This window comes from Nematocida major (assembly GCF_021653875.1).
Source record: "Nematocida major strain JUm2507 chromosome Unknown 2259, whole genome shotgun sequence".
NCBI classification, from domain to species: domain Eukaryota; kingdom Fungi; phylum Microsporidia; genus Nematocida; species Nematocida major.
Window position 1 is genome coordinate 1 of NW_025952931.1, and position 26,101 is coordinate 26,101.

Consider the following 26,101-nt stretch of genomic DNA (forward strand, 5'->3'; position numbering starts at 1 on the left):
GGATAAAATGGCACGGGATGAAGGCGTTGAATGGTCGCATTTATTTACGGGGTTCAGTGTCGGATGCTCGTGCTTTCACTCTGGCTTCTCTGCGAAGACTCTGTGGGAGAGACACTCCTGGGCGCTGGGTCTTTTCTGATGGTCAAACGTGAGCATTCTCTGCAGGAGGTCGATGAGCCGCCTTCTCTCGGGGGATCCCACAGGAAGGCGTCCGTCCATCGTGTGCAGTGAGTGCCAGGTCTCTTCCTGTGGGAATCCTGCGTATATTTTGTCCAAGTGCTTCTTCGAGTACGTGAGCGAGTACTTTTTCAGGTAATTTTTCAGGTTTTGTGCCCCTGAAAAGTGGACTATCCGCTCGAGTTGGTCCTCGTTCGTGCTCCCGTTGAAGAAGGGCATCTGCGTGAAGAGCATTTCCCCGAGTATGCATCCTGCAGACCAAATATCCAGCGAGTAGTCGTAGTACCTGTTCCCCAGGAGGAGTTCTGGGGCCTTAAAGTGCAGGCTTGCAACTCTAGTCGCGTACTCCACGGAGGGAAGGTAGTACTCTGCAAGTCCCCAGTCTATCACGCTCATTTCCCTTCGCCCGTGGTTTATGATGATATTGTGCGGCTTCAAGTCCCGATGGAATATCCCGAGGGAGTGAATTTCGTCCAAAGTCTCCAAAAGTTTTCTCATGTAGAAGACTATGTCCTCGTAGGAAAAGAGCTTGAAAAGGGAGCGAGTCTCCGTGTGGTCGTTATACGGGAAAATGAGGGCTCTGTAGTTTGCCTCTGAGTCCTTAACTACGTCTAGCAGCTGTATTACGTTTTTCACTCCGAGGAGGGACTTGAGGATCTTCACTTCTCTGTTGATCTTCTTCTCCCGTATGGGGCGCAGCACTTTTATTACGCAGGAAGTGCGCGTGGGCTTTGCAAGGCCTTTGAAGACTTGGGAGTATTTTCCCCTCCCTAGAAACTCGCTTATTTCGTAGTTATCTATCTCTCCGTACGATATTATGTAGTCGTTGTAGTCGTAGTATGCTTTGCCTCTTTTGAGGGCGCTTGTTGCGTAGACTCTTGCTGAGCTCTCGGGCATATAAAAAATTAAAATGCAACTATAAATAGTCGGAGGGTCTTAAAGTGTAAGGACAGAGAGCATGCAAGCATGTTTCCGCCCTGCAGGAAATGGGGAAGACCCACTGAATAGACTCTACACTCGATCAAAGCAATTGCCTCGAGAAGTATTTAAATTTTTCACTTTCATTTTTATATTCCCCACAGGAAGCCCGGGTTTACATCGTGACTTCTAGCGTAATCATCTAGTGATAAAAACGTATTTATACTGAATTTATACAGAAATATACAGGTTTCTGCCTAGTACTCGCATATTCTATCGTGTACTTCTAGCCTAGTATTAGCAGTAACATCTACTTGTCTATACTAGCATATTCTCTCATGTGTTTATAACTATCTTAATATTATACTTCTAACTAAACTCAACTCAATATTATACTATCCTATCCTATTATATACTTTTAACTATACTATCCTATACTTCTAACTAAACTGTCTTATACTATCCTATACTATTATATACTTCTAACTAAACTCAGCACCACATTACATTATCCTATACTTCTAACTCAACTCAATATTACATTATTCTATACTTCTAACTCAACTCAATATTACATTATTCTATACTTCTAACTAAACTCAGCACTACATTACATTACATTATACTATTATATACTTCTAACTAAACTATACTTCTAACTAAACTGTCTTAATATTATACTATACTTCTAACTATTCTATACTATTATATACTTGTAACTCGACTCAGCACTACACTATTCCGTCTTTCCTGCAGCCCTGCACTGGGTTCTCAAAATGACGAGATTTCATCGGGGGAAAGACCTAAAAACTCTCCTTCAAAGATAAAAATATAAAAGTCTCACTTTTTCTTCTTCCCTGAACGGGTATTTATTTGCCCTAGCAGAACTTCCAGTTGTTCTTACAAACTACGCAGTGAACGTACGTGGTCATAGGCTCATCAGCACTTCTTGTTTGCAGCTGTCTATACGTGCACTTTCTTTGCTTGCAGCGAGTGCAGAAGAATATGTCAGTTTCAGCCTCCTGTTGGGCGACTGTCGAGTCCAGAAGGGCTCTCTGGAATATTTTTGCATCTAACTCCTTCAATTCCTTGCTCTTCATCTCCTCGCTGGACATTGCTATGAACCTGGAGGCATCAATAACCCCATTGTACACGGACGTACAGAGCCACTTATTCGCTGAGTCCTTCAGGTTTAGATACTTGCTTCTGAAGAGAGTCCCATACTCTGGCTTTGTTTTTGCAGTTTTAAATACTTCCTCCTCTAGAAGTTCCCCGAGGGAGTTTGCCCTCTCACTGTCTGTTTCCTCCAGCTGCTGCGAGAATACCTTCGCAAACTCTCCCCTGCATCTTCTTCGCGTTTCTTCACAGTCCATGAAATATTTTCACACCGCAAGAAATAAAACCCCGAGAGAGGGAATACTCATCGAGGCATCACAAAGTATCACTGCAAAGACTCAGTATATCGTACTGCATGGTCTTATTGCATGAACCATCGTATACTATTACTACATAGCCTTACATAGAGTATTTCTACATAGTATTATATAGAGTAATACGTATTATCCATAGTAGAGTATTACTCCTGCAAAGCACTATCTATATACTATTACAGTACACTATTCCTGCAAAGTATTATTATAAGGTGTTATACAGAGTATTTCTACATGTTATTCCTGCAAAGTATTACTATCACAGTACAATATTCCTGCAAAGTATTACTATAAGGTGCTATATAGAGTATTTCTACAAGTTATTTCTATACAGTAATGCGTATATCATCCGTATACTATTGTTTCTACAATCCGTTACTATAAGGTGTTATATAGAGTATTTCTACAAGTTACTTCTATACAGTATTACTATACAGTATTATATAGAGTATTTCTGCAATTCACTATTACAGCATGCTTTCTGCAACTATTATCTGTACCTACTCCTTTATTATATAGAGCATTAATCACATGGCAAGACGTCTCTCAAACTGATTTATTTATTCTTTAGATGGCCTGCTTCTTGAATATCCAGTGGCTTGGGTTGTTTGCATATGCGCCCTTGAAAAGCCTCTCCGCCTCTCGGAGCATCTCTACTTTCTCGGACATGTCCGTAACATCGACTATCTCGAGCTTATCAAAGACGTTCTCCATCGTGTACTTCGTGGCCATGATGTGTCTCACGTTCATTCTCTTCACGAAGCACTTCATGGACTCCCTGCGGTTCTTCTGTCTCTCCGTCATATTTTCAGTGACTGGGCGAGGTGCCTTGGATATTCCCACGACAGTAACATACTCGTATTTATCGCCCTTTTTGAGATCGTCCAAAATGACTCCTTTACATCCCGCGTATCTTCCCTTAGAGAGCAAAACTACCTTTTCTTTTTCCAGCAACATGGGGGTAAAATAAAAATAAAAATAAAAATGTGTGCGAAAATATTTACATGCAGATAAACGTAAGAACTCCCCCGAAGATGCAGACAGTTTTAGACGCAGAAACTGACTCTGGAGTATACCTAGAAGATTGGTGCGAGATAGAGAGAACTTTGCAGGGAGTCCTAAACACAGCCCATTTACACGATTTCTCTCCGAAAAGCATCAGCACTGTCGTCCGCGGGATTCTCTCGCCAGATCCCAGAGAAAGACAGTTATATCACGAGATAGGAGTATGTCTCCTGGAGAGGCATCTCATAGATAGAAGCTACCTCGTAAATGCAGTGACTGAGTACCTTCTCGGGGAGATTCCCCACTACGGGATAGACATAATTCTCTCCCTCCTGAACAAGCTCGGGGATATTCCCAGGGAGGAAATAAGCGAGTTATACGTCCCACTTCTGACAAGGCCATTAAACATACGGATACGCAGGGAGATCATATACGGGATAACGATGGGATATCCGTACAGTGCGCTGGACTTTCTCTTTGAGTGTTTGCTCCGGGACTGCAAGAAGTTCGACTCCTTCAACAGCTTCGTAGCAGTTGTTATCGTGGAAGAGTGTATTTGCGAGATGGAAAGTGTCTCAAAAGAGGCCTGTGCGATGGCTGCTGGGATATTAGCCTTTCTCTTGGAGAAGGAGCTGCACCAGGTCATAAAGAAGGTAGCAGAGGCCTTTGAGAAGTGCGAGTTCACGTATAAACTCTCAAAGAACAGTCAGGACGTGGTTGAAGGGTTATTTGATACGGTGTACAGGCTGTCACAGACGTATTGGAAGAAAACTGAGCAATTTCTGGTCTGTCAGATCCTGCAGAGTCTCTTCCGGTTGAACTCCGCAGTCTTTGACGAGTCCCTGCAGAAGTACAACGAGAAAGTGCAGGGACAAAACAAGTGCAAGTAGAGATAGTGCAGTTCTGTGTAATAAAGTGTGCTGCAGTTTCATTTCAGGTTATTTCAGGTTCTTCCACGGGCATCCACTTGGAAAGTTTTATGCTGTCCATAAAGTTGTCGCACTTTATGCGGTGCATAAAAAGTTGTGGTGTTTCTCAGGGACTTATTGTGCACTGTCCAGAAACTTATAGCACTTGTTATGCGGTGCATAAAAAGTTGTGGTGCTTTTCTCTTGTTTTTATACCATGCACAAAAAGTTGCGGTTCTTTTCCCACAGTGTGCAGCAAGTCCGTGCGGGAAAATAAATTCGGATTTTATTTCATTTTTTATGAGAGAAGTCCCCCTGGGAAGAGAAGAAGAGTCAGCGGCAATATACAAGCTCCTAAAAGAGTCGATAGAGGAGAAAGAGTACGGAGTCTTGTACGTAAGCGGAATGCCAGGATGCGGGAAAACACTCACATGCACAAACGTCATAAACACGATAAAAAGAGACTATCCCAACGTAAAAACAATCACCGTAAACTGCGGATCCCTGATCCTCCCCTCCGAAGTCTTTGCAAGCATCTCCCAGGAGATCAACCCAACGGTAAAACACTCTTCCCCAAGAATCCTGGAGGAAGTCCTAAAGGGAGAAGAATACACAGTAATCCTCGCAGACGAAGTAGACATGCTCATAACAAAGAACCAGCACATCCTATACGCCCTCCTGGAGATCCCTTCAATGTGCAAAAACGTCTATATTATCTCGATATCAAACACCTTCAACCTGCCCGATAAAAGGCTCACAAGCAAAGTCAGAAGTCGCTTGGGATGGAACCGCCTGAACTTCACCCTCTACAAAAAGAGCCAGGTCGTGGAAATCCTGCAGGAGGCAAACAAAGAGTGCGAATTCACGCCAGAAGCACTCGAGTACTGCGCCCATAAGATATGCACCTTAAACGGAGACATCAGAAAGGCCCTGCAGATACAGAAGCACGCAGTAAATCACGCAGTGAAGAACGGACTCAGCAAAATATGCATGGAGGACATGGATAAAGCCATAAAGTACGTATATCACTCGATGCAAAGCAGCTTTATCAGGTCACTCTCTGAATACCAGAAAAGCATCCTTATGACAGTTGCAAAGAAGGGGCACTCTTTCCCGGATAGTCTGTACGTGGACTTCCGAGCAGAGCTGCAGCTGAAGAAGAGACCAGTTCCGACCTTCAAGGAGTTCCAGTTTGTCCTCGAGAAAATGACGGAGATAGGCGTCCTAAAGGGCAGGAGTAATAGCCTGGCAGTGGAGACGGAGTATATCCCAGATGAGCTGGACGTAATATTCCAGGAGGAGGAAAATGACGATTTAGAGATCATCACTATCACGTGATACGTGTACATAGGGAGAGCTGCGGAGTCCAGAGAAAAAGACCTGCCTTCGGGTTGTTCGGGGTTTCTCGGAGTGTTCGGGGAGATCCTGCACAGCCGCACTCTCAAGACTATCAAGAATATCAAGACTATCAAGACTCTCAAGAAATCTTTAGAAGAAAACTTAAGACTCTCAAGAACTATCAAGAACTCTTCAGGAGAATTATTCAGAGGAAAACTCAAGAACTCTGCAGAAGAACTCTTCAGACTATCAAGAAATCTTCAGAAGAACTAACTATCAAGAACTCTGCAGGAGAACTCATCAGAAGAACTCTCAAGAACTATCAGGAACTCTGCAGGAGAAAACTCAAGAACTATCAAGAACTCTTCAGGAGAAATCTTCAAGAACTCTGCAGAAGAACTCTTAGGAACTCTTCAGAAGAAAACCCAAGAACTATCAAGACTCTTAGGAACTCTTCAGGAGAACTCTGCAGGAGGGAAAAGCATAGAATTCAGACTCTTCAGATCCTTCAGAGTCCGGGTAATTAAAGCACTATTTATATTGAATAATTTATTTCTTTATTTATGGACAGCAAGACAGAAGAGATCCACGTAATACTAGATAACTTGAACAACTCAGACCCAGGAATAGCACACTCCGCACTGAGCATGCTCGTGCAAAAGTTGAGGACTTCCACGTCAGTCGCTTCCTCCATACCAAAGATACTGATATACTTGGTCTCCCAGAAGGAAACCCTCCAGGAGAAGCTGAATACCTTCCAGGGAGAGAACAGAAGGCTCATGGCAGATATTATATCAGTTATATCTGCAACCCTGCAAAATACAGACAGTTTAAAGTACAGGATCCAGGGAGGAGCTACATCCATGGACATTTGGGGGCACCAGTACGCGAAGAAGATCTCAAGCGACATAATCCGCCTGATAAGAGCGTCTAATATGGCAGTTCACAGTGCCCCAGCAGGACACGCTGAAAGTAGCACGCTTTCTTCTCTCATGGAGCAGGAGAGCACAGAAAAGCACTCCCCGGAGAGACGAGAAGAAGATGCCCGAGAGGAGGCCTTGGAAATGTCCGGGGAGATCGAGGAGGGTTTGGAGAAGGCCATTTCCGAGACGGTGGAGTGCCTCTTCAAGTTCAACTGCGAGTGCGACTGCGTGGACTTTTTGCTGGAGATCGACAGGATAGAGATGATCCTGGACTTTGTCGACTCGGAGAACCGCGACAGAATTGTGAAGTACTTCTCCTCCCTCGCATACTTCGTGAAAAACGAGAAAACAGTCGAGACGTACTTGGCGATCCTGCGGGGGGGAAGAGTCGAGGAGTACGGGAGGCTGATGGTTGAGGAGGGAAGAACGGAGGAGCTTCTTCGGGAGGTCCTGGAGATGCCTGCGAGCGACCAGACGAAGATTCTGTACCTCCTGGGGAAGCACGAAGCCTGGAATTCCGTTGAAAAAACCGTTTGGGATCGATTCGTGCAGGATATTGGGAGAAAGCCCGGGCTGAAGGTAGACCCTGCGGAGGTATCGAGCAATGCGTACATGGCAGCCCTGAATAAGTACGTGGGAAAGAGGCTGGAGCTAGATAAGACAATCTCTGAAGACTTCGGGTCTTTCTCTGACGCCCTCTCAAAGGCTTCCTTCTCGGAGGAAACACTCGCAGAACCTGAAAATAAGAAAACGTACAAAATAACGTCCCAGTGCTCGAAAGGTCTTCTCTTCTTGTGGGACGAAAAGAAGGCGCTGAACGACCTGGAGGAACACATTTTCTCGGAGGACGGATACTTGAAGGTCTCCAGCATACTCGCCCTTGCAACAGCCACATGCAAAGTCTACGACTACAACGACACAGTCCTCGCAGCAGTTGGAGAGGGACTCGATACAAAGTCCACAACGCAGAAAATAGTCCTTCTCGTAAGCCTTATTATGAAGTACGCAGGCTCTAAGAGGCCAGAAATATACGAAATGATACAGCCCCTCCTATACGATGAAACCATGGAAGTATCTCTCTTCGCAGTTTTCGCAGTAGGAAATATCTTCAGTGGAAGCTGTAACGTAGAGGCATATACTGAGCTCCTGAACGTCCTTGCAAGTAAAATATCAGGAGAGAATATCCCGGAGGGAGCAGCAGCAGTCGTTAAGTTTGCCCTCTTGGGAGTAGCCCTTATCTTCCTCGGGGGACAGCAGAAGGTAGATGAACTTCTAGAGTCCTGCGAAATACTCGACGCACACGGACCCGCTCTCTCCATCCTCCTCAGAAGCATCGGATACATCGGGAGCGGAAATACGAAGATTCTCCACGGGATACTCAAGGACTCCCTCGACGATCAGAGCACAGCAGAGTCCGACTGCAGGCAGGTCTTTTGCATCCTCGGAATTGCTCTCGTCTCTCTTGGGGATGAGACTCTCGTGCAAATGGCAGCTCACGTTCTCGAGGGGGCAATGCTCCTAGACAGTCAGAAGGTGCAGATGGCAATTCCCCTCGCGTACAGTATATTGTACCTATCCACGGGAAAGACGGAGGTTATTGACGCCCTGAAAAGGTGCACGCACAGCACAGAACCTGCAGTCGTTATTTCAGCAGTTGTTTCTCTCGGCCTGGTATCCGCAGGGAGTAATAACTCGAGAGTGAAATCAGCTCTTGATGAACTCAGCACTTTCTGTGGGAAGGGCGCTGCTGGGAGTGCACTGAAGATCGCACAGGGCCTTCTCAGACTCGGAAAGTGCATGCATAAACTCTCCTTCTACAATGAGGGAGTCCTCTCAGGGAAGGCTGTGGGTGGACTCTTGGGGTTTATGCTGGGAGTTTTGGACGGAGGAGCAGGAGTCTTGGATAGGTACTACTTCGTGCTGATGCTGATTTCTGCGAGTATTACGCCGAAGTATCTTGTCGTTCTCAGTGAAAGGGGGAAGCCTGTGGAGTGCAGTGTCCGCGTGGGGAGCAGAATTGAGACGGCAGGAGTCTCTGGGAAGCCTAAGAAGATATCTGGAGTTCAGGTGCACGCATCCCCTGTGATACTGCAGGCAACAGAGGGAGCAGAAGTCCTGGGAGATGCAGTTACATATCACACGGACGGAGGAGTAGTCGTTGTCCAGGAGCCAGAGAAGCCCGAGGAGTCGGAGCAGGAATAAAAAGATGCACAGAAAGAGGATTTTTGAGGTTCAGATTTTATTTGCTTTTTCCTGAGAGAAAATATTTGGATTTATTCTTTAATTTTCTATGCGTATATCTGTCTCCAGAAGGAAATGGCGTTTTTTGGGCTCTTTGAAAAATTTGCAGAAATAAGAAATAAAAAGAATTTGCAGAAATAAGGATATTATGCTGGAATAGCTGCGAATAGGAAATTATTCAGTAAATCGAACTAGTAAAAAAATAAGAAATAAAAAGAAAATCCCTCACTCTGCCTGTCCACTTCTGAGCTTCTACTGTAGGGAAGTGCTGAATACTCTGAATACTCTCTGAATACTCTCTAACTGGTTTCTGAATACTCTCTAAACATTTCCCAGTCACTACTCTTTGAACACTCTCTGAACACTCTTTGAATACTCTCTAAACATTTCCCAGACAGTTTCCAAGGCACTATTTGAACATTTCCAAGACACTTTCCAAGACACTTTCTGAATACTCTCTGAACACTTTCCAAGACACTCTCTAACCAGTTTCTGAACACTTTCCAAGACACTATTTGAACATTTCCAAGACACTTTCTGAACACTTTCCAAGGCACTCTCTAACTAGTGTTTCTGAACACTCTCTGAATACTCTCTTAATACTCTTTGAATCTTTCCCAGTCACTCTCTGACCACTTTCCAAGGCACTTTCTGAATACTCTCTGACCACTTTCCAAGACACTTCCCAAGACACTTTCCAAGACACTATGTGACCACTTTCCCCTATATTTCCGTTGATTTACACGGTCTCACGCCTGGGGAGAAGCACCTCTGTGGAGCCAGCACCCTCCCCAAGCACATACTCGAGTCTCCCTGCGTCCTGCCGCCCTCTTCCCCCAATCATTTCCCCATATATTCTGTGTTTATTATTTTCTTTATGGCGACGCCAAGAATCCGACTGACAAAGGCGAAGATCGTAGCTCTGTGGACTCTCAACATAATCGTGGATAAGTGCGCAATCTGCAGAAATCACATCATGGATACGTGCATAGAGTGCCAGACAGAAGAAAAGTCCGTGGAGTGCAAGCTCGCATGGGGAACGTGCAACCACGCCTTCCACGCGCACTGCATCTCCCAATGGCTAAAGTCAAAGAATATCTGCCCCCTCGACTCGAAGCCGTGGAATTTCCATCATACGCTAGACAAGTGAGTTTATTCTATCGTTCTCTGGGCGAGTCTCTGCACCTTCTTGTTGTACTCCGCGCGTCTCTGCATGAAGTCCTGGGCTGCCTCAATGTTTGCAGGGCTCTCTGAGTTCGGCTCAACGAGAAGGAGAATAATCGAGAGAAGGATCGAGTTTATATCGCGGACTGGCATCCACCGCTCGGAGGCATCCTCGTACCCGTACTCATCATCCCCGGGTTTGTGCAGGATGGAGATGCAGACGTTTCCGTCCGTGTCGATGTTTGGGTGCCATACTTCCGTTGTAAACTTGAAGGAGGGAGGATCATCGGGATACGTCTCTGGGAATGTCATGATGCCTTTGAGAAGGGCATTCTCGTATATCGTATCCCTGGGGCCTATTATAAGTATTTCCCACGTGTAAATATTGTCGTTCAGGAGGCCCACGCTGTAGTTCTCGCTTGGAGACTTGGAGATGCGCTGCAGCTCTTTTGTGATGAATATTTTGGACCGTCTTCTTGGGTCGGCTCTTTCTCCAAGCATCCGAAAATAAAAACCAGACGTATTTATTCCGCAGAGTCTCCAAACAGCGCCATGGAGACAAACACGGGAATATACACGGGAAAATACACGGGAATGCATGAAGACATGAAGACGTGTGTTATATGTAGAATCATAGTTACTCGTTGTTGGATATTCTATGTGAAAGCATAGTTACTTGTAATAAGTTGTTCGGGTTATATGTGAAAGCATAGCTACTCGTAATCAGTTGTTGAATATTCTATGTGGAATCATAGTTACTTGCAATTAGGCAGTTGTTGCGTGTTATATGTGGAATCATAGTTACTTGTTATTGCGTGTTATATGTGGAATCATAGTTACTTGTAATCAGTTGTTGTTTAGAAGCCGAATAAGGAAGGTTTCATGGAGAAGACGTGATAATAACCGTTGCTAAATTGGATATTCATTCTCCACGGAGACGAACAAGCGCATTCAGAGATGGAGATCGGAGTGAAAAAAGAACAAAGGCGTGAACTGAAAGTATCCTGTCCCACGGCACTCTGTGGGCGCAATAAACGAGAAAGTGCGTATTCCGTGTATCTTTATTCCTGCGGTCCTCTAGGGGGAGAACTGCTTAAACTTGTCTGCCTTCTCGGTCTTCTCGTAGGAAATAACCGCAAACTTCTTTGTCTTTGAAAGCGACCTGGTTTCTCCGCATACGACTTTGCTTCCTACCTCCACGAGGCCATCCCAGCACGGAGACAGGTGGACGTTGAATCGGGTGTTTCTCCTCTCGTATCTCATGTACTTTGGGTGGTAGTGAAGATACCTCTTAACTACAACGGCAGTTCTTGTTTGCTTCAAGCTCACAACTTCGCCTTTAAATATGATGCCACGCACAGTTATATCGGATGTGAACGGGCACTTTTTGTCGATGTACGTTCCATTGATGGCTGTTTGCGGGGTTTCATATCCCAGACCGATGTTCTTGTGGTGCCTTCTGGGGGCCTTATTTCCTCTGGCTATTTCGTACGGGTTGTTATATACGGTCTCCTGCTGTGGGAACTTCTTGAACTTGGAAACCTCTTCGGCTATGTTTTGCATTACGGGGGTTAAATAAAAAGTAAAATAAAAATAAAAATTCAGCGTGCAGGAGCCGCTGGGAAGAAGGCGGAGAAGCCACTTTTTCAAAAGCACCTGATACTTAAAGTATGCGTGCAGGATGCACACTCCTGCCTGCCCAGTGATTTTCGCGGTTTCTTGTGCTCGAATGTGCGCGAGTTTCACTGAGAAGTCAGGAATTCTCGCAGTACATCCTCCAGGAACGAGAGAGAAGGAACGAGAGAGGAGTAACGAGTCCGTGCCCCTGAAAATGCAGGTTCGGAGTGCTCCCAACCCTTGAAATCCGCACTTTCAGGGGGAACTGGCAAAATTCTCGCTTTCACCGCAACATCCAAACTCCAAAAAGTGCAAACTTTTCCATGCAGGGCCCTGAAAAAGTGTGCATTTTCTGCCCGATCTCTCCACCCCCGGAATTTTTCCTCTCCGCAGGGTTTTCTTATCTCCAAAACAACTTTTTCTAGAGACTTTATTTTTTTTCCTGTTTATCAAACTCGCACAAATCACTTCCCTATCGCTCCAAGCAGGGCCTGCACAAACTCCCCGCACTCCACAGCGATCGCCGAGTCTTCCTCATTGTACTCGCAGCAATTCGTGAAAATTCCCTGTATATCCGCAAGCAAAGCCTCCTTCGTCCTGTAGTAGTGATTCCTGATTCTCCTGGCAATTCTGCTCGCTGTAATGGGCCTGGCAATGAGCTCGTAGTAGTCCGGATACTCTGCCCGTGGGACGTCCCTGTAGAAAACCAGGTACTCCTCCTTGTACTGCATCAGCGCATCGATATACTCTGTCAGATCTAAGGAGTAGTCCGTAACGGAAAAGTGCAAGTCGTAAATATTCACAGAGACTTCTCTATCTCCCGTCCTAAGAGTGAGCACATCCCCAGACTTTCCAACGACACTTCCCCTGCACAAACCCCCGTCTGCGTAGTAGTATATCTCGTCGTTCTTCCTGTACCGCTTCCTCTGGAACTCCAGCACCTGCTCCTGTATCCGAAAAGGGTTCTCGCTGAAGTTCTCCGCATCCAGCACAAACTTCTTCTTCTCCCGGGTCCTCTCCACCGCGAAGAAAACAGCAACTGAACTCTTCCCGTACTCCACGCTCTCCACCAAAACCTCCTCCAGGCCCTTCTCCTTCAGGCCCTTTCCCTCCCTCACGAGGAAAAGTCTATCCCCCACCTGCGGAAGTACTTGCGGACTGGGCTTATCGCTCATGTACCAATTGTAGAGCAAATCCGCGCTCAAACACGCAGCCTTCCTTGCTGCCTGCCTCCTCCCTCGCTTCTTGCTCAGGATCTGCGGACTCTGTTCAGGCTCAAATTCCGTGTTTCCCCTCCCAGTCCTCCTTTCGTCACTTTCACTCGCAAACTCTGCACTTCCACTGCTAATTTCAACTGCACTTTCCGAGTCTCCGCTCTCCGAGTCTTTTTCCTCCGAATTTTCCAAACTCTCCTCTGCAGAGTCGTCCGTGTGTGCGTAATTGTCGGAGTCTTCGACCATCCAATTCGAGGAACTTGACGAGCTATTCTCGTTCTCCTCGGACGCCTCCTCTGCGGACTCCTGCACGATAACTGCCTGACTGGGCTTCCTGTAGTCCCTCTCAAAGACTTTGCTCGTTATCATCTCAGACTGCAGCTGCAGAAGTCCTGCGACCTCCACATTCCGGATCCACTTATCTACGCCCTGCACGTACCTGGGGATTCTGTCGGTTGACTCTGCAGGCGGAAGACCCTCCCCACTCGAGGAAAAAGTGCGGAAATTCTCTGAATTCCTGCAGACTTTCATCGCTTGCTCGAGCATGTGGATTCTCTCCTCGTACACCCGCGCTGTATTCTCCTCTACAGGGCCCTGAGTCTCGGAGAGTATTTTCAGCTGCTCCGTGTTATAGTCGCAGTAGTGCTGGAAGTCCTGCAGGGCGTACTCCGTCTCCGGGACTTCGACTTCATCTGGGATTACGCTGTACTTGTGCACGTACCCGTCCAGGTCTGCAATGTAGAAAAAGCTTCCCGTGGACTCTATTACTATAGTGCCTGCAACGGAAACATCCGTGTGAATTTTATTCAGGATCTCCCCGGTGCTTCCCACGACCTTTATAACGCCATTTACTTCGACCGTTAGGAAAATATTTTTTGTCGGGTGCGGGACTATTCCTGTGATCTTGTACTCTCTCTCCACCATCTTCACGGCCTTACTCTCCGTGTTTATGATGCGAATATTCGACTCTGTATCCACAGCCACGATTGTCACGTCGTCAATCAGGTATATGAGGTCTGTATTGTATATAGTTTCCCCCATTCCTTCGAGGTCTATCGTGCTGCGAGTCCAGCACCCCTCGAGGTCTCTCCCCTTGAAGCGCTTCCTCGTCTGGATGTTTGACTTTGTGGGCCTGCTGTTGATCCTGTACTCCCACGTGATGAGAGTTGACGAGTACGTGCTCACTGTGAACTTCATTGAATTATGCGCGATATCAACGGACGAAGAAAGAAGGTCGTCCGTGTCCAAAACGTAGAATCTGTTCTCTGCATCGTTTGCATCGAGGAGTATCGAGAAGGGCCACATCCCCGTGACTATCACCATCTTCCTCCCCTTCGTAGTGACTGCTCCGTTGAAGGTCTCCTCCTCCACCTCCCCCAAAACAGTTTCAACCGTTATTTTCTGTGCGAGACTTACCCTGAGTATCCGGCCAGAGTTCGTCACTACGATCGCCTGCACGCGAACTCCCCCGGCCTCAGGAGGGGATTTTGCCCGTTTTTGCTCCAACGGCTCAGCCTCTGCCTGGTTGTATAGGACGTCCAAATAGTCTATCTGCTCCCCTATGCTGACAGTGTCGATTTGCGCGTACGTCTGCAGATCCCAGCATATAATTCGCCCGGACTGGTCGCAGGAGATGAAGTATTTGTTGCTGAAGTCAACAGCAAAGTCAAAAATAGGGTGCCTGTGCCCGGAGAGAGACTGTACAGCTCGCCCGCTGTATACATCCCATATCTTCACAAGGCCGTCTTCTCCCCCTGTGAAGACGAAGGTCTCGCTCCTGTCGAACATCATGCACAGAACCTTCGAAAAGTGCCCTTTTGCCTTGAAGATGCGAGAGTATTTCGTGCTCACGGGGCTGGAGATGTGGGCAAACTGCTCCTTCAGAAAGAGCGAGGACACGGGAAGAGTCCCTGCATCCTCCAGCCTCCGGTACTTCCGAAAGTACTCTATGACGTTGTTTACGCCTGCATTTTTTAAAAGCTCTGTAAATCCCTCAACAACTGTTTCGTCCCGTATGCTGTCCAGGGATAGCGCATTTACGTCTTGAATGCCCTCTTTTATTTTTATAAGCAGTTCCCTGTACGCACGATCCATGAAAATAATTTACAAATTAATAATTATTTCTGCAGTTGTGCAAGCCTTCTCTGTATAAAGATTCGGGTATATTTATGCAGTTAAGCTGTAATACGGGAAATATTCACGAGAGATTGCATACTTTATTCTTTTTGGTTTTCTTAAATACGTGACATCCCCGCATCTCCTGGTCTCCACTTCTGAGTGCGTTTATTCGTTTCCGTGGAGAATGAGTGCCCGATCACGAGATGTACCTGCTCTCCTTTTCAGGCCTCCAGATACTTCTGTCTCCGGACCTTCTGCAGAAAGAAAAGTCTCCGAAAGATTTCTGCAGGGTTTTATTTCCGCAGGAAGAGAAATCCTCCCTGCCAAACAAGTGCATCTGTTCTATGTAGAAGCTGGTGCTTGATTTGGGGAGACGGGCAGATCAAGGGACTGCCCAACCTAGGAATCAGGATAGACTGAATAGTGCATAAGCAGCCGAGTGCTGAAAGCAGTTGCTCATACTCAGTTATCTATAAGCCCAATAAGGAAGGTTTCCTGAAAAAGACCTGATAACCTGAATTGGATATTAATGTTGTATGCTGAAAGCAATTTCTTGTAATTCGTTATTTCTTATTCGGGTTAACTAAGGAGTCAGTATAAATTAGACTTTAGGAGACAAATTAAATTTATGTCTATTTAAGCAGTAGAAAAACAATAAAGACCGTGAATTTCTCTATAAATTCCAGTATTACAACTACTAATTCTCCACGGAGACGAACAAACGCCCTCAGAAGCGGAGAACATAAAGTGCATAATAAGACCAAAAAGAACAAAGTCTGCCATTTCCTGTGACTACTTCCCGTATTACACGCGCATTTATTGCAGCGAGGGGAAAGCACGTTCTTCCTGCGTGAATAATAGCGGAAGTGTGCTGTCTTCTGCGCTATATCTTGAGCGTCCTCTCCATCTGCTCAGCCACGTCCTCCTCTTCGTCACTTTCGAGCTCCTCCTCCCGGGCGTTGTAGTCGTACTCCATTGCCTCGTCGTCATCTATGAATATCTTCGGGTTATACACAAACAAGTCCTTCCCTGAGGGGAGGATCTTTCCCAGCCTGAGGTTCCCCTCTCGGATCTTGTCCTCCTCCTGCTTCATGTCCACCTTCGCCTTTTCTCTATTTGCCTTCCACTCCATGTACTTTTCCTCCGTCATTTTTGTCATTGTCTCGCAGGGGATACTCGCCCGCTTTTCCTCGAGAAGCTCCTCCTGCGTGATTGCGTCGATCTCCTCTGCCTCCTCCTTCAGGATGTACCCTTCAGGGGGCGAGTGCTTCCCAGCGCAAGCATTTCCGTTTGGGCACGTCCACTTCGGGTTGTACTTCCCTGTTTTCAGCGCGTCTATATAGTGCTTGCACACGGGCTTCTCCACCGCATCTGCAGGCTTCTCTTTTTTTGCCGTTTGCGGGCCTGAAACCTGAGAAACTGCGGGTTTCTTCGTCAGGTCGTGGCTGAACTTGCACGCATCCCCCTTTGAGCACGCTTTATTCGCCTTGAAGTTGATGCACAGAATCGTCGACGGATCAGCCCCCACAGGGACCTTCTGCAGGACCTCGTACGCCTCGTAAACAGGCGCTTCCTCCTTCTTCTCCGCCTTCTGGGGCTTCCCCTTGAGGTAGGAAGCCTCCAGTGAGGACGCAAGCTTTTTTAGCTTTGCACTTTTCCCCTTGTTTTTCATTCCGAACATCTGGTCCTCGACCAACTTCTTGGCCTCCTTCGGCTTGATTTGCTCCTTTCCCTTCTCCTTCTTCGCCATGCAAAAATATATTTGCACGTATAAATATTCGCAATTTTCAGCAAACAATGTGGCCGTGGAAGACGAAGGAGGAGTTCGTGGAGTTTGAAAAAGCAAGTTTGGTCGCAACAGATTTCATTCCGCTTGCGTACATAACAGACTCTGAGAAGCGGAAGGTAGAAATTGCAGGGACTAACACGATGAAACACGGGATCTTCGTGGTTTCCCCGGAGAAGGGCAAGTACGAGGTCTCCGACAGGATAGAAACGAGCTTTCAGGTGGACTACCTCGGGGCAATAGATCTCCTGAAGGACGGACGAAGGGAGTACGTTGTATTTACGAAGACCCCCTCAGGGTTCGACATAAACATCGCAAGTATCTCCGGAAAGAGCCGGTTTATAGGAGAGTCCGAGTGCATGCCCTTCCTGGTGTCGCACGAGGGACTAAATCCCGTCTTGTTCACGCAAAATAGTGGAAACACGTACTTCATAGATCTCGTGAAGGAGAAGACAGAAGCATCCAGCACGAACTTTGGGATCCTGCGGGAGAATCACAGCTCCGGATTTGTCGACGTCTCCGGGGATGGGATTCCGGAAATTGTCTTGGACACTTTGCAGGAGGAGGGGCGCGTGATTGAGGTCTGGAAGAGGGACGAAAAGGAGGAGTACGCCCTTGTAAACACAGTTGGAATCCCCGTGGAGGCAGGACCTTTTGTCTTTGGGGACTTCACAGGCTCTGGCTCCGTTGATATTCTCTTCCTCTCGAACGATCCCCCTGCGATTAACGTAGTCCCGAATAGGAGACTCCCGTATTGCACGCACTCCATCCGGGGGAACTGCCTGCATAAGAAGAATATGATGGAAGAGACGTCTCCGTACGGATACGCAGAGAATAGCACGATCTCATACCCTGTTCATTCCGTCTCTGAGTTCATCCTGTCGAATGAGAGCGGGCCCGTATTCCCGAGTGTCTTGGACATAAACAGTAATACGTACCCGGACGTATTGGCAGTTGCGAAGGAGGAGGACGATGACTCTCCGCAGCCTAGACTCTTCCTCAACACGAACGGGGATGGTTTTGTGCCTGAAAGTGTATTCTCTGAGATTTCAGGTAGCATAAACAGGGTCTCCTTCTACAGGCAGGATAAGGGCGTGTGGAACGTACTGGCTTCGTGTGAGGAAAATGCAACGTCCAGTCTCTACATGTACCCGAATGTTTCGGATATCTCTGGGTACTACATAAGCATAATGACGAAGATGCAGAGGGAGAGTACAGTTTCTCCGATTGTGGGGGCGTGCCATGCGTGCAGGATAACGGAGACTGGGCGAGTTGTCGTTGGATTCCACCCGGCGCAGAGCGGATATGCCTCCCTGCAGTCTCCGATCGTGAATCTTGGGCTGGGGAGCACTAACGTCTTTATAGGGTCTTTGCAGTCGAGAGTTCCCTGCAGGAGCTACTCCGTTGGAAAAACATTCGATAAAATCGTGCCGAATTCTGAGCTTTTGATCGAGATATCCGGGAACAAGCCTATAGAGCACTCCCTGTATCTAAATACGAGTGCGTACTGGCCTGTTGCAATTCCCATTATGCTCACGATTCTCTTCGTCCTCGGGATTACGAGTGCGTACTTCTCCGTGAAGGCGAGAAAAGTCTCAAAGCATGCGGTTCAGAGGACCCGGTACAATGCCCCCTTTGGGGCGCTGTAACCCCACGAAATAAACGTGTTTCCATCCTGTAGATTCTCTCTTTTTATGCGAAAGCATTGTTACCTGAAAATAACGGACAATCTGAAAATATCTGAAAAATCTATCGGACTTTTCTATCAGGAAGCATAGATTCTCCCAAATAGGATATTGTTTTGGCAGCTCATGCAATGATAAAGTAAATGCACAGGTGTTTAAGAAAACCGAGAAATAATAAAGACCGTTAATTTCTCTATGAATTCTCGTATTGTTGTATGCTGCATAGTTTCTCGTGATTGGTAAATGCTGTAGAATCGATAGAGAAGGCTTCACAGAGAATGCATGAGCCGCCCAAATAGGATATTCCCAGGGGACAATGACAAAGTAAATGCACAGGTGTTTAAGAAAACCGAGAAATAATAAAGACCGTTAATTTCTCTATGAATTCCCGTGTTCCAGTTCTGCTCTTTCTCTCCCTGCACTTTATCTGACTTTTAACTGAACTTTAACTGAATTTTATCTGAATTTTATATGCACTTTAACTGGACTTTATCTGAACTTTACCTGAACTTTAACGTACAAACCTGATATACCCTCTAAAGAAGAAATCGACAGAGCATCTACAGCGACATTTATTATCTGGCCTTCTCCAGCAGGGAAAGCACGCTGTACGCCTCCTCTGCGTAGTCCATCCGCCTCAAAGAAGACGCGCTGTACCGCATGCAGGGCTCTCCGTTGTACGTTGACTCTTTCCCGCGAATATTCAGGACGAAGTCACTCCCCACGGGCTCTCCCAGGGCCTCCATGTACCTATCCGCATCCTCAATCGAGAGGTCGTACATTTCCTGTGCGCTCCTCCCCTGGAAGAGGCAGGATGCAGACTCGTTGAAAAGCGAGACCCACATCGACGAAGACCCGTCAATAACCGATGCATTTGCGCTGTAGTTATACGAGCACTTCTCGTACGAGATTCCGCACTTACTGCAGAAGTACATATCCGGGGCCACTGGATCGTAGTCCACCTTCTTATTACATCCCTCCGACGGGCAGGACTTATACAGGACGCTCTTCTCTGGGACAAAGAGCAGCGTAACTGCAACTGTCGCATATTCCAGGGCCTCACTCTTGACCTCCTCCAGCGCAACTACTTTCTGTCCTCCGCCCGTGGACTTTCTCGGGGCTTTCTCCATCGAGTCTGCGTTTCTGGAGTACCATCCGCGAAGTCTAAATACTTCTGGGACTTCCGGGTTGAAAGAAATGACTCCGTCTCTGGCGAGGCCTATCTGCGGCATTCCCAAGTACTCCGTTACTCGGACATTCTCCAGGAGCAAAACATCTCCCACCATGAAGTTCAGGTCGCAGACGTCCTCCCACAGGATAAAGGGCACGCACTTCCCGGACTCGTCTCCGACTGAAAGTGTTCTCTTCTTCATCTGCACCTGGTCCTTCCTCCGGGTGATTGTGGAGACTTCTCCTGTCTCCGTGACTACGACGAGGAGAGAGACCGTTTCGTGCACCTGATTTGGGAGCTTTGCGACCTTAGAGAGCGTGCTCGGGATCTTCACGGGCTGCTTCGTCTCTGGGATTGGGGTCACTGCGAAAGACCTGTCTGCAAGTATCTCGTAGTCGTGGACGTCCTCATTGTACTTCTTATTCGCGAGCTTCAGGACTCCCCCCGTGATCTCGTAGCTTTTGTACAGCTCGATCTTATCGACGAACTGGCTCACGTACTCCGTGAAGAACGTTATGTTGCACTTATCCGTCCCGTCTGAAACGATCACGTTGAAGACCTTCCCGGGGCGCCCGTCTTTCGTGTACGTCCTCGTTGGGGACTTGCTCACGACCTTCGCGGAAATTCTCCAGTGCATGCTCTGGAAGGGGTTCAGCTCCTTTATCGTGGTCGCCTCTTTTTTCGTGTCTTTCCTGGGGGTTTCTGGATCGATCCTTCTTTTGCTGGGGCTTGCTCCAATGCTTCCCCACGCACTCTCCTTCCCCGGCCTGTGCATCGCCAGTATCTCCTTTATGTATATGATGGCCTTGGAGGAGTACGTTCCCAGCGTCATCTCCCCTACTTTTATGATGTCCCCCACGGAGATCCTGTTTGTGCTGACATCGTCCGCATACTTTGAAGAAAGCAGGCACTCCTGGACGGTGTTTGTGTCCGTTACGATCAGGCGTATCTTGCTCTGAAGGACGGAGTGATCTGGGGCTATTATTGAGTCTATCCTCACTGTAATGGGGACTTTTTTCTCGTTTTTGCTTGAAGTTTTGAACGCTCTGCTTATGCATCCAGGGTCAACCTCCAGCTCGGGCTCTCTTATTGTCATGTTCTAAAAATTTAAACACAATAAAAGCTAAAAAATGGAAATGCACGGGCTTATAAAGAACCCAGAGGAAAGAAGTTTGCGGGAAAATGCGTTCTCCATTGGGGACAGAGTCGTTGTAGATAGGGTTTACACGGGCGTAGTGAAGTACATAGGCCGCGTGGGAACGAAAAAAAGCGAGTCTCTGGGGGTAGAGCTGGACAGCTCTGTTGGCGAGCACAACGGAACGCGTGCAGGGAGGTTCTACTTCCAGTGCAAGGCCAGACACGGAGTCTTCAGAGACCCGAAAGACGTGCGAAAGTATCGGCCCCTGGAGTACAACCAAACAGGCCTGATAAATACGACGGAAATTGAGGAAGTCTCGAACGGGAGGGCAGTCTCGGAGCTGCTGCACGAGAATGTGGAGATCCAGAGGCGACTTGAGGAGCTCACGAAGGAGAACAGCCGATTGCGGGAGGAGCTTCAGAAGGAGCGAGAAAGGATCAAGGCCTTGGAGAGTGCGGGGGCACAGGAGAAGGAGAATGCGGCGGAGTGCAAAGGGTACAACGACGGAGCATTTGGGATACTTTCTGAAATAATCCGGAAGATAAAGGAGAAAATAGAGACGGAGAATGCAATATTCAACGAGAGCAAAATGTAAAGTGCATAAATAAAGTGTGCGGCAGAATTTATTCGGGTGCAGTTCGGGCGTGGGCCAGAATTTTCTCTACTCTTTCAGTCACTTCTTTTATGTGTGCGTGCGTTCCCCGGAGGGTCAGAGAGATGCACTCTTTGGAGACGTCTTTTTGCACTATGCTGTGCTGCACTATGACTTCCCGGAGGTGCTCTGCGTACTCTTTCCGGAGCACTAGCTCGTTCGTGTACACTTTTATGTCCATGCAGGAAAAAATGCAGGGGAAATGCAGAAAAAATGCCGTACTGCTCTGGGGGAGGGTCTGTGCGTGCAGGAGTCGCGGGGAGTGCATCTGCGCACGTTGCATGGGTGCATGCTGACTCCCGTGACTTGGGCTGAGTTTGAGCGTGGTCCTGTACAGGAGTATTTGGGCTATTTCCCGGGGCGGCACTCGGGGAAAATGCACTGTTTTTGCAGTATAGTTTCCCTGTGCAGTTTTGGGGCGTGATATTTCTCCGAGTTTTTGGCGCTTCCCGGGGGCATACATATCAGAGTCCGCGAATATTTTTATGAAGATCCAAAATTCAAAAGAAAGCACTCCAGTATTTCTTCTAAAATGCGGGCTCTTTTTTATGCTGCAAATAGCATGTATACGTGGGATGGAGAGAAATGAGGAGCTAAAAGAGTTCGCTCAAACGCACTCTCTTCGCATTAAATCCCCCGAGGGCGCGAGCACCCGCACTTTTCTGCCTCCACGGGAGAGCTCCGAAAGGGCGGACTACAGCCCAGAGTACGCTCCGGAGAATCCACTCCACTACCTGCGCTGCGAGACTGACCATTACATCGATCTCTCTCCGCTGGACTTTCCCAAGGGCAAGCAGGAGTTCTACATGCTGAGTCCTGTCCCGCGCGTGCAAACGTACATGAACAGGGAGTACTACAGGATAGACTTCTCCAAGATCAAGACGGACGACACGTCCAGCTCGCAGAAATTCTTTGAGTGTATGCACAGCCTCCTGGACTGCGCGTATGTGAAGCTTCCGCTGTACTTTGCCTGCATCACAAACCTCCCGGGGAGTCTCCAGAAAGAGGATATTCCTGCAGTCTTCACGTACTGCGAGAACTTGCACAAGAAAGAGCGTGTGTATGTGCGCCCAAGTATATGCTGCGTATTGGTGAACCCAGAGTCTCCATATCCGCTTTTCGTCCGGTCTTTGTGCAGGTTTCTGGTGCTGAACTACAATAACGTGCAGATCCTCGTGCAGCCGTGCAAAAAGTGTGCGAATGTGAACGCCTACACATGCACGTGCTTTGACGTTTTCTACGTGCTTGACTTCTGGCTGTGGAAGATGCAGGCTCACTCCGGGTTCTTCAGCAGGCAGCAGGGATGGTTTCTCCCGTACAGGGTGGGCATTCTCTTGGACTGTCCTGGGGTCCTATACCTGCGCGAGAAAGTGCATCTGCAAACACTCCGGGAGCTTCTTACGATTGAAAAGACGTATGTTTCCGTGCGTCTGGTCGTGAATACGCTGAAAATCCACTATACTCTCCTCCGAGAATTTATGTTTTTCATGGAGGCATACACGCAGAACGTATGCAAGACTTCTCTCTCCGTTGAAGTGCAAAATATCCAGGTCATTTTCCCAGGGCGCCCAGAAGGTCTTACAGCGGAAGAACTTAGCAAGCACGTATCCCAGGAGGTTTCAGCCTTGGAAAGTCTTACGCTGGTCTCAGATACTCTGCTCTCCCTGCGGTGCATGGAGTTCAACACGTACAAAAGCATCAAGTTGTGCTTCCGGAATGTGAAGGACATTCTGCCAACGCATGTTCTGCCTGTCCTAAACCTGACAAATCTAACGATAAGCACGCACGACCCGAAGTCAACTCCAGAAATTTCGTTTGTTCTTTTCTCTTTCCCGTTCCCGTACACGCCGAAGGGGGGAAAGTACGACCCAGACGCCCTCAAGGCGATGCACTCCCTCCAGCAGGGGATACTCTCCGCTAAAAGCCCAGACGCAAAGAAGCTCCGAGAGAAAAGACACTTCCCTTGCTCCCCGCACCTATACCACTCAAAAGACGTTATTTCTCTGTTTTTGTTCACGTTCCTGCAGACGATGAAAGGCCAAGACGCAGAGACAGCAAAACGAAGGAATGCGGTGTTCGAGACAAACCCCACGCACTTTCTGAAAAATAACTCTGCCACTTTGCTGGCCTCGTTTATCATTCAGTCAGAGACTCCCACCACGACCCCAACAGAGACATACGCAGTTCTGTACAACTTTAAAAGCAAACAGCTTGAGTTCTTTACTAAAGCCATAAGCTGCAATGAATCAGGGATTTGGCGGTCGTGCCTGGGCGAAATGCGGCCTATTGTGAGGATGGTCGTATATGTGGACTGCCCCTACATGCGGGAATAGTATAGCAATATTATACGCCTTCGCTATAAATCCGCATCTGGACTTGCAAAAGCCCACACTCTAAGCGGCTGCTGCGCATGTTTTTGAATAAATTTGCAAATGCGTGAAAAAAAGCATGCACTACGTACTCTTTTTTTGCTTTGTAGTTAGGGCGCTGGAGGTTCTGCATATTTGATTGAGGCACTGGTACAAATGCGGGGGAGTGCTTTCAGTGATGAGATTCATCAGGAAAAACCTGTCTTCAATGACTGCCCTGGTTTCGTAGTCTAAAATGTCTTTGGGCATAAACCCCTCCCACTCCCTTCGCCTTGTTCGGCACGTAAGAGGGGCCTGCACAGTTGCTGAGGCAGTCCTCTGCTGAGTGCTTTCCTTTTCCGTGGATTCTTTCGGCGTGGGAAAAATCAAGTCCAGAAGCTTCCTGCGCTTCTCGGGTTTATCCTCCCCAAAGACCCACACTCCGCACTCGCTGTCTCTTGCAAGAGTGTGCGAAAAGACTTCAGTTCTTCCTCTGTGGCACAATATAGCGCAAACTGGCTTCTTTCTCTGGGATTTTTGGTCGATGGGGCCTGCTACTATTTTCGCTGCAACGGAGGACTTTCCTTCCTCCTTTTCCTTCTGCGCCTTTCCAACGCACAAAAACCAGCTGCTGCTCTTTCTCAGGGGCTTCAGCGTGTATGTGCGCTGCGGGGAGGTCTTGCCCATTCGGTGCAGCGTCGTTTGATTCGCATTGAAGCCTTCAAACACCAAAACAGCCAGGCCTCCACTCTCGTCTGTCTCTTCCAAGGCCTGCCTTGCCTTCTCTGCAGTTATAATAACGTGTCGGGATTTTGCGAGATGCGGGCCTTCTTGCTTCTCTATGTGCATGCACGGGCCTGCTGTTTTCTGCTTAATTTGCGCCATAAAAGCCCCAATTGAGAATGTGCCTTTTCTGCCTTTTTCCCCCGTGCTCTCGGGGGTTGTGCTTGCTCTCTTCAACATGAAAAGTGCGATAAACAGCTCTTTCCAGTCGATTTTCATTTGCAAAAATATATTCTTATCTGCATTTATGCGTGCAATTCCTGGCTGTACAGAGCAAGACCGTGCGAAATATGGTGTCTTGTGCGGGTTTTTATCTGGGCTCAGTCTCTGCACTGCCACAAGCACGGATAACTCTGAATTTGGGCATGGTTTTAAAAGTGTCCGAAACTTGGCGTGTACACATAATATCATGTGCCCTGCGCCTGTGCTGAGTCACACCTCTTCTTGCCGCTTCCATGCATGCACTCCCTCAAGAAGCGAAAAAATTCACTCTCTTTTCTTGCACGGACAAATAAAAGGTGTTCTTTTTTCTCTTTCTGTACACTTTTCTGTGCCTGCTGTGAACTCATCCGCAGGAAGCCCGAGGGAGTGAGAATGCCCAGATGCACCATAGAAGCATAACCTGCTGCTTGCCTGCCCCGTGATATTCCTGCTTTTTCTTGAAGTTTTGGCGTGGCACAACAGGAAGGCTGCGCTTGCTAAGGCATATTTATGCAGGATGAAGTTTCAGCAGGTGCCATATGCAGGACTGCTTTCTATACATGGCGAAACCACATAAGAGTCTATTATTCGTTTATTCTTCAGACTTCTGGCTAACAAGATTCAACTGAAAGGCTGAGCAAGCACTTTCTGAGGCTGCGAGCGTCTGCTTTCCAGTGCAGCTGCATGATCTAGTCTGTACACACTCAGAGAGTGCGCTATTAGCCCACATAAAGCCTGCTCTGCTCGACGAGTTTTCGACCCAAAAACAAGATGCTGTGCGAAAAGTTGGAGCCAATGCCCGTGCTCTGCTCTTCCACTGCATTACTCGTGAATTGGTCCTCGCCATTCGTGACGTAGATCTTAATCTCCAGAAGTGCCTGGCCGGGTTTGTAGTCGACGCTTATTTTAGAGTCTAAAAGCAGATTCTTGACATCAAAGTAGGAGGGTGTGATCGAGTAATTGTGTATGTTTTCCACCTTTTTTTTCAGGTGCTCTTCTATATAAGGATTCAGGAGCTTCCGAGTAGTGCACACGGAGTATTGCCTCTCTAGAACATTCCCGGGTCTCTGCCTGAACACTGTGATCTTCCAAACCAGGTTTGGTCTCTTCGATCTACCGACTGTGATCATGTTTGGGTTAGCGGTTATTTTCGTCATTTTAGACAGTAGCAAAAGTATGTTGGCGTATGTTTGTACGTTCTTAAGGTGTATCTGCATGGAAATTCTGTTGTCTGTGGGAGGCCCCACGACCTTGTATATGCCGCTCAAGTTAAACGTGCTTATG

General features: G+C 47.6%; 17 protein-coding genes across 17 annotated transcripts; 7 read left to right on the plus strand and 10 right to left on the minus strand.

Annotated features, from left to right (window-relative positions):
• Positions 1 to 75: 75 nt before the first annotated feature.
• NEMAJ01_2082 (casein kinase II subunit alpha) lies at positions 76 to 1,074 on the minus strand (the record flags this gene model as incomplete). The annotated part of the gene is made up of 1 exon (XM_047915920.1): positions 76 to 1,074. One exon carries the CDS (start codon positions 1,072 to 1,074, stop codon positions 76 to 78), a length of 999 nt encoding a protein of 332 aa, XP_047771877.1.
• Positions 1,075 to 1,973: 899 nt separating this feature from the next.
• NEMAJ01_2083 (transcription elongation factor S-II) lies at positions 1,974 to 2,468 on the minus strand (the record flags this gene model as incomplete). The annotated part of the gene is made up of 1 exon (XM_047915921.1): positions 1,974 to 2,468. One exon carries the CDS (start codon positions 2,466 to 2,468, stop codon positions 1,974 to 1,976), a length of 495 nt encoding a protein of 164 aa, XP_047771878.1.
• Positions 2,469 to 3,092: 624 nt separating this feature from the next.
• On the minus strand, positions 3,093 to 3,482 carry NEMAJ01_2084 (large subunit ribosomal protein L27e; the record flags this gene model as incomplete). The annotated part of the gene is made up of 1 exon (XM_047915922.1): positions 3,093 to 3,482. The coding sequence occupies one exon, from the start codon at positions 3,480 to 3,482 to the stop codon at positions 3,093 to 3,095; it is 390 nt and encodes a 129-aa protein (XP_047771879.1).
• A 47-nt stretch (positions 3,483 to 3,529) lies between these two features.
• Positions 3,530 to 4,420, plus strand: NEMAJ01_2085 (uncharacterized protein; the record flags this gene model as incomplete). The annotated part of the gene is made up of 1 exon (XM_047915923.1): positions 3,530 to 4,420. One exon carries the CDS (start codon positions 3,530 to 3,532, stop codon positions 4,418 to 4,420), a length of 891 nt encoding a protein of 296 aa, XP_047771880.1.
• Positions 4,421 to 4,738: 318 nt separating this feature from the next.
• Positions 4,739 to 5,776, plus strand: NEMAJ01_2086 (uncharacterized protein; the record flags this gene model as incomplete). Its single annotated transcript, XM_047915924.1, has 1 exon — positions 4,739 to 5,776. The coding sequence occupies one exon, from the start codon at positions 4,739 to 4,741 to the stop codon at positions 5,774 to 5,776; it is 1,038 nt and encodes a 345-aa protein (XP_047771881.1).
• A 563-nt stretch (positions 5,777 to 6,339) lies between these two features.
• Positions 6,340 to 8,901, plus strand: NEMAJ01_2087 (26S proteasome regulatory subunit N1; the record flags this gene model as incomplete). The annotated part of the gene is made up of 1 exon (XM_047915925.1): positions 6,340 to 8,901. One exon carries the CDS (start codon positions 6,340 to 6,342, stop codon positions 8,899 to 8,901), a length of 2,562 nt encoding a protein of 853 aa, XP_047771882.1.
• A 916-nt stretch (positions 8,902 to 9,817) lies between these two features.
• Positions 9,818 to 10,090, plus strand: NEMAJ01_2081 (E3 ubiquitin-protein ligase RBX1; the record flags this gene model as incomplete). The annotated part of the gene is made up of 1 exon (XM_047915919.1): positions 9,818 to 10,090. One exon carries the CDS (start codon positions 9,818 to 9,820, stop codon positions 10,088 to 10,090), a length of 273 nt encoding a protein of 90 aa, XP_047771876.1.
• A 2-nt stretch (positions 10,091 to 10,092) lies between these two features.
• Positions 10,093 to 10,605, minus strand: NEMAJ01_2088 (ubiquitin-conjugating enzyme E2 G1; the record flags this gene model as incomplete). The annotated part of the gene is made up of 1 exon (XM_047915926.1): positions 10,093 to 10,605. One exon carries the CDS (start codon positions 10,603 to 10,605, stop codon positions 10,093 to 10,095), a length of 513 nt encoding a protein of 170 aa, XP_047771883.1.
• A 576-nt stretch (positions 10,606 to 11,181) lies between these two features.
• NEMAJ01_2089 (small subunit ribosomal protein S11e) lies at positions 11,182 to 11,667 on the minus strand (the record flags this gene model as incomplete). The annotated part of the gene is made up of 1 exon (XM_047915927.1): positions 11,182 to 11,667. The coding sequence occupies one exon, from the start codon at positions 11,665 to 11,667 to the stop codon at positions 11,182 to 11,184; it is 486 nt and encodes a 161-aa protein (XP_047771884.1).
• Positions 11,668 to 12,185: 518 nt separating this feature from the next.
• NEMAJ01_2090 (uncharacterized protein) lies at positions 12,186 to 15,029 on the minus strand (the record flags this gene model as incomplete). Its single annotated transcript, XM_047915928.1, has 1 exon — positions 12,186 to 15,029. The coding sequence occupies one exon, from the start codon at positions 15,027 to 15,029 to the stop codon at positions 12,186 to 12,188; it is 2,844 nt and encodes a 947-aa protein (XP_047771885.1).
• Positions 15,030 to 15,936: 907 nt separating this feature from the next.
• NEMAJ01_2091 (uncharacterized protein) lies at positions 15,937 to 16,803 on the minus strand (the record flags this gene model as incomplete). The annotated part of the gene is made up of 1 exon (XM_047915929.1): positions 15,937 to 16,803. The coding sequence occupies one exon, from the start codon at positions 16,801 to 16,803 to the stop codon at positions 15,937 to 15,939; it is 867 nt and encodes a 288-aa protein (XP_047771886.1).
• A 47-nt stretch (positions 16,804 to 16,850) lies between these two features.
• Positions 16,851 to 18,488, plus strand: NEMAJ01_2092 (integrin alpha FG-GAP repeat containing protein 1; the record flags this gene model as incomplete). The annotated part of the gene is made up of 1 exon (XM_047915930.1): positions 16,851 to 18,488. One exon carries the CDS (start codon positions 16,851 to 16,853, stop codon positions 18,486 to 18,488), a length of 1,638 nt encoding a protein of 545 aa, XP_047771887.1.
• A 611-nt stretch (positions 18,489 to 19,099) lies between these two features.
• NEMAJ01_2093 (replication factor A1) lies at positions 19,100 to 20,791 on the minus strand (the record flags this gene model as incomplete). The annotated part of the gene is made up of 1 exon (XM_047915931.1): positions 19,100 to 20,791. One exon carries the CDS (start codon positions 20,789 to 20,791, stop codon positions 19,100 to 19,102), a length of 1,692 nt encoding a protein of 563 aa, XP_047771888.1.
• Positions 20,792 to 20,825: 34 nt separating this feature from the next.
• Positions 20,826 to 21,428, plus strand: NEMAJ01_2094 (uncharacterized protein; the record flags this gene model as incomplete). Its single annotated transcript, XM_047915932.1, has 1 exon — positions 20,826 to 21,428. One exon carries the CDS (start codon positions 20,826 to 20,828, stop codon positions 21,426 to 21,428), a length of 603 nt encoding a protein of 200 aa, XP_047771889.1.
• Positions 21,429 to 21,970: 542 nt separating this feature from the next.
• NEMAJ01_2095 (uncharacterized protein) lies at positions 21,971 to 23,818 on the plus strand (the record flags this gene model as incomplete). The annotated part of the gene is made up of 1 exon (XM_047915933.1): positions 21,971 to 23,818. One exon carries the CDS (start codon positions 21,971 to 21,973, stop codon positions 23,816 to 23,818), a length of 1,848 nt encoding a protein of 615 aa, XP_047771890.1.
• A 120-nt stretch (positions 23,819 to 23,938) lies between these two features.
• On the minus strand, positions 23,939 to 24,835 carry NEMAJ01_2096 (uncharacterized protein; the record flags this gene model as incomplete). The annotated part of the gene is made up of 1 exon (XM_047915934.1): positions 23,939 to 24,835. One exon carries the CDS (start codon positions 24,833 to 24,835, stop codon positions 23,939 to 23,941), a length of 897 nt encoding a protein of 298 aa, XP_047771891.1.
• Positions 24,836 to 25,536: 701 nt separating this feature from the next.
• On the minus strand, positions 25,537 to 26,101 carry NEMAJ01_2097 (uncharacterized protein; the record flags this gene model as incomplete). The annotated part of the gene is made up of 1 exon (XM_047915935.1): positions 25,537 to 26,101. A coding segment is annotated over one exon (565 nt), but the record flags the coding sequence as incomplete, so codon positions are not given.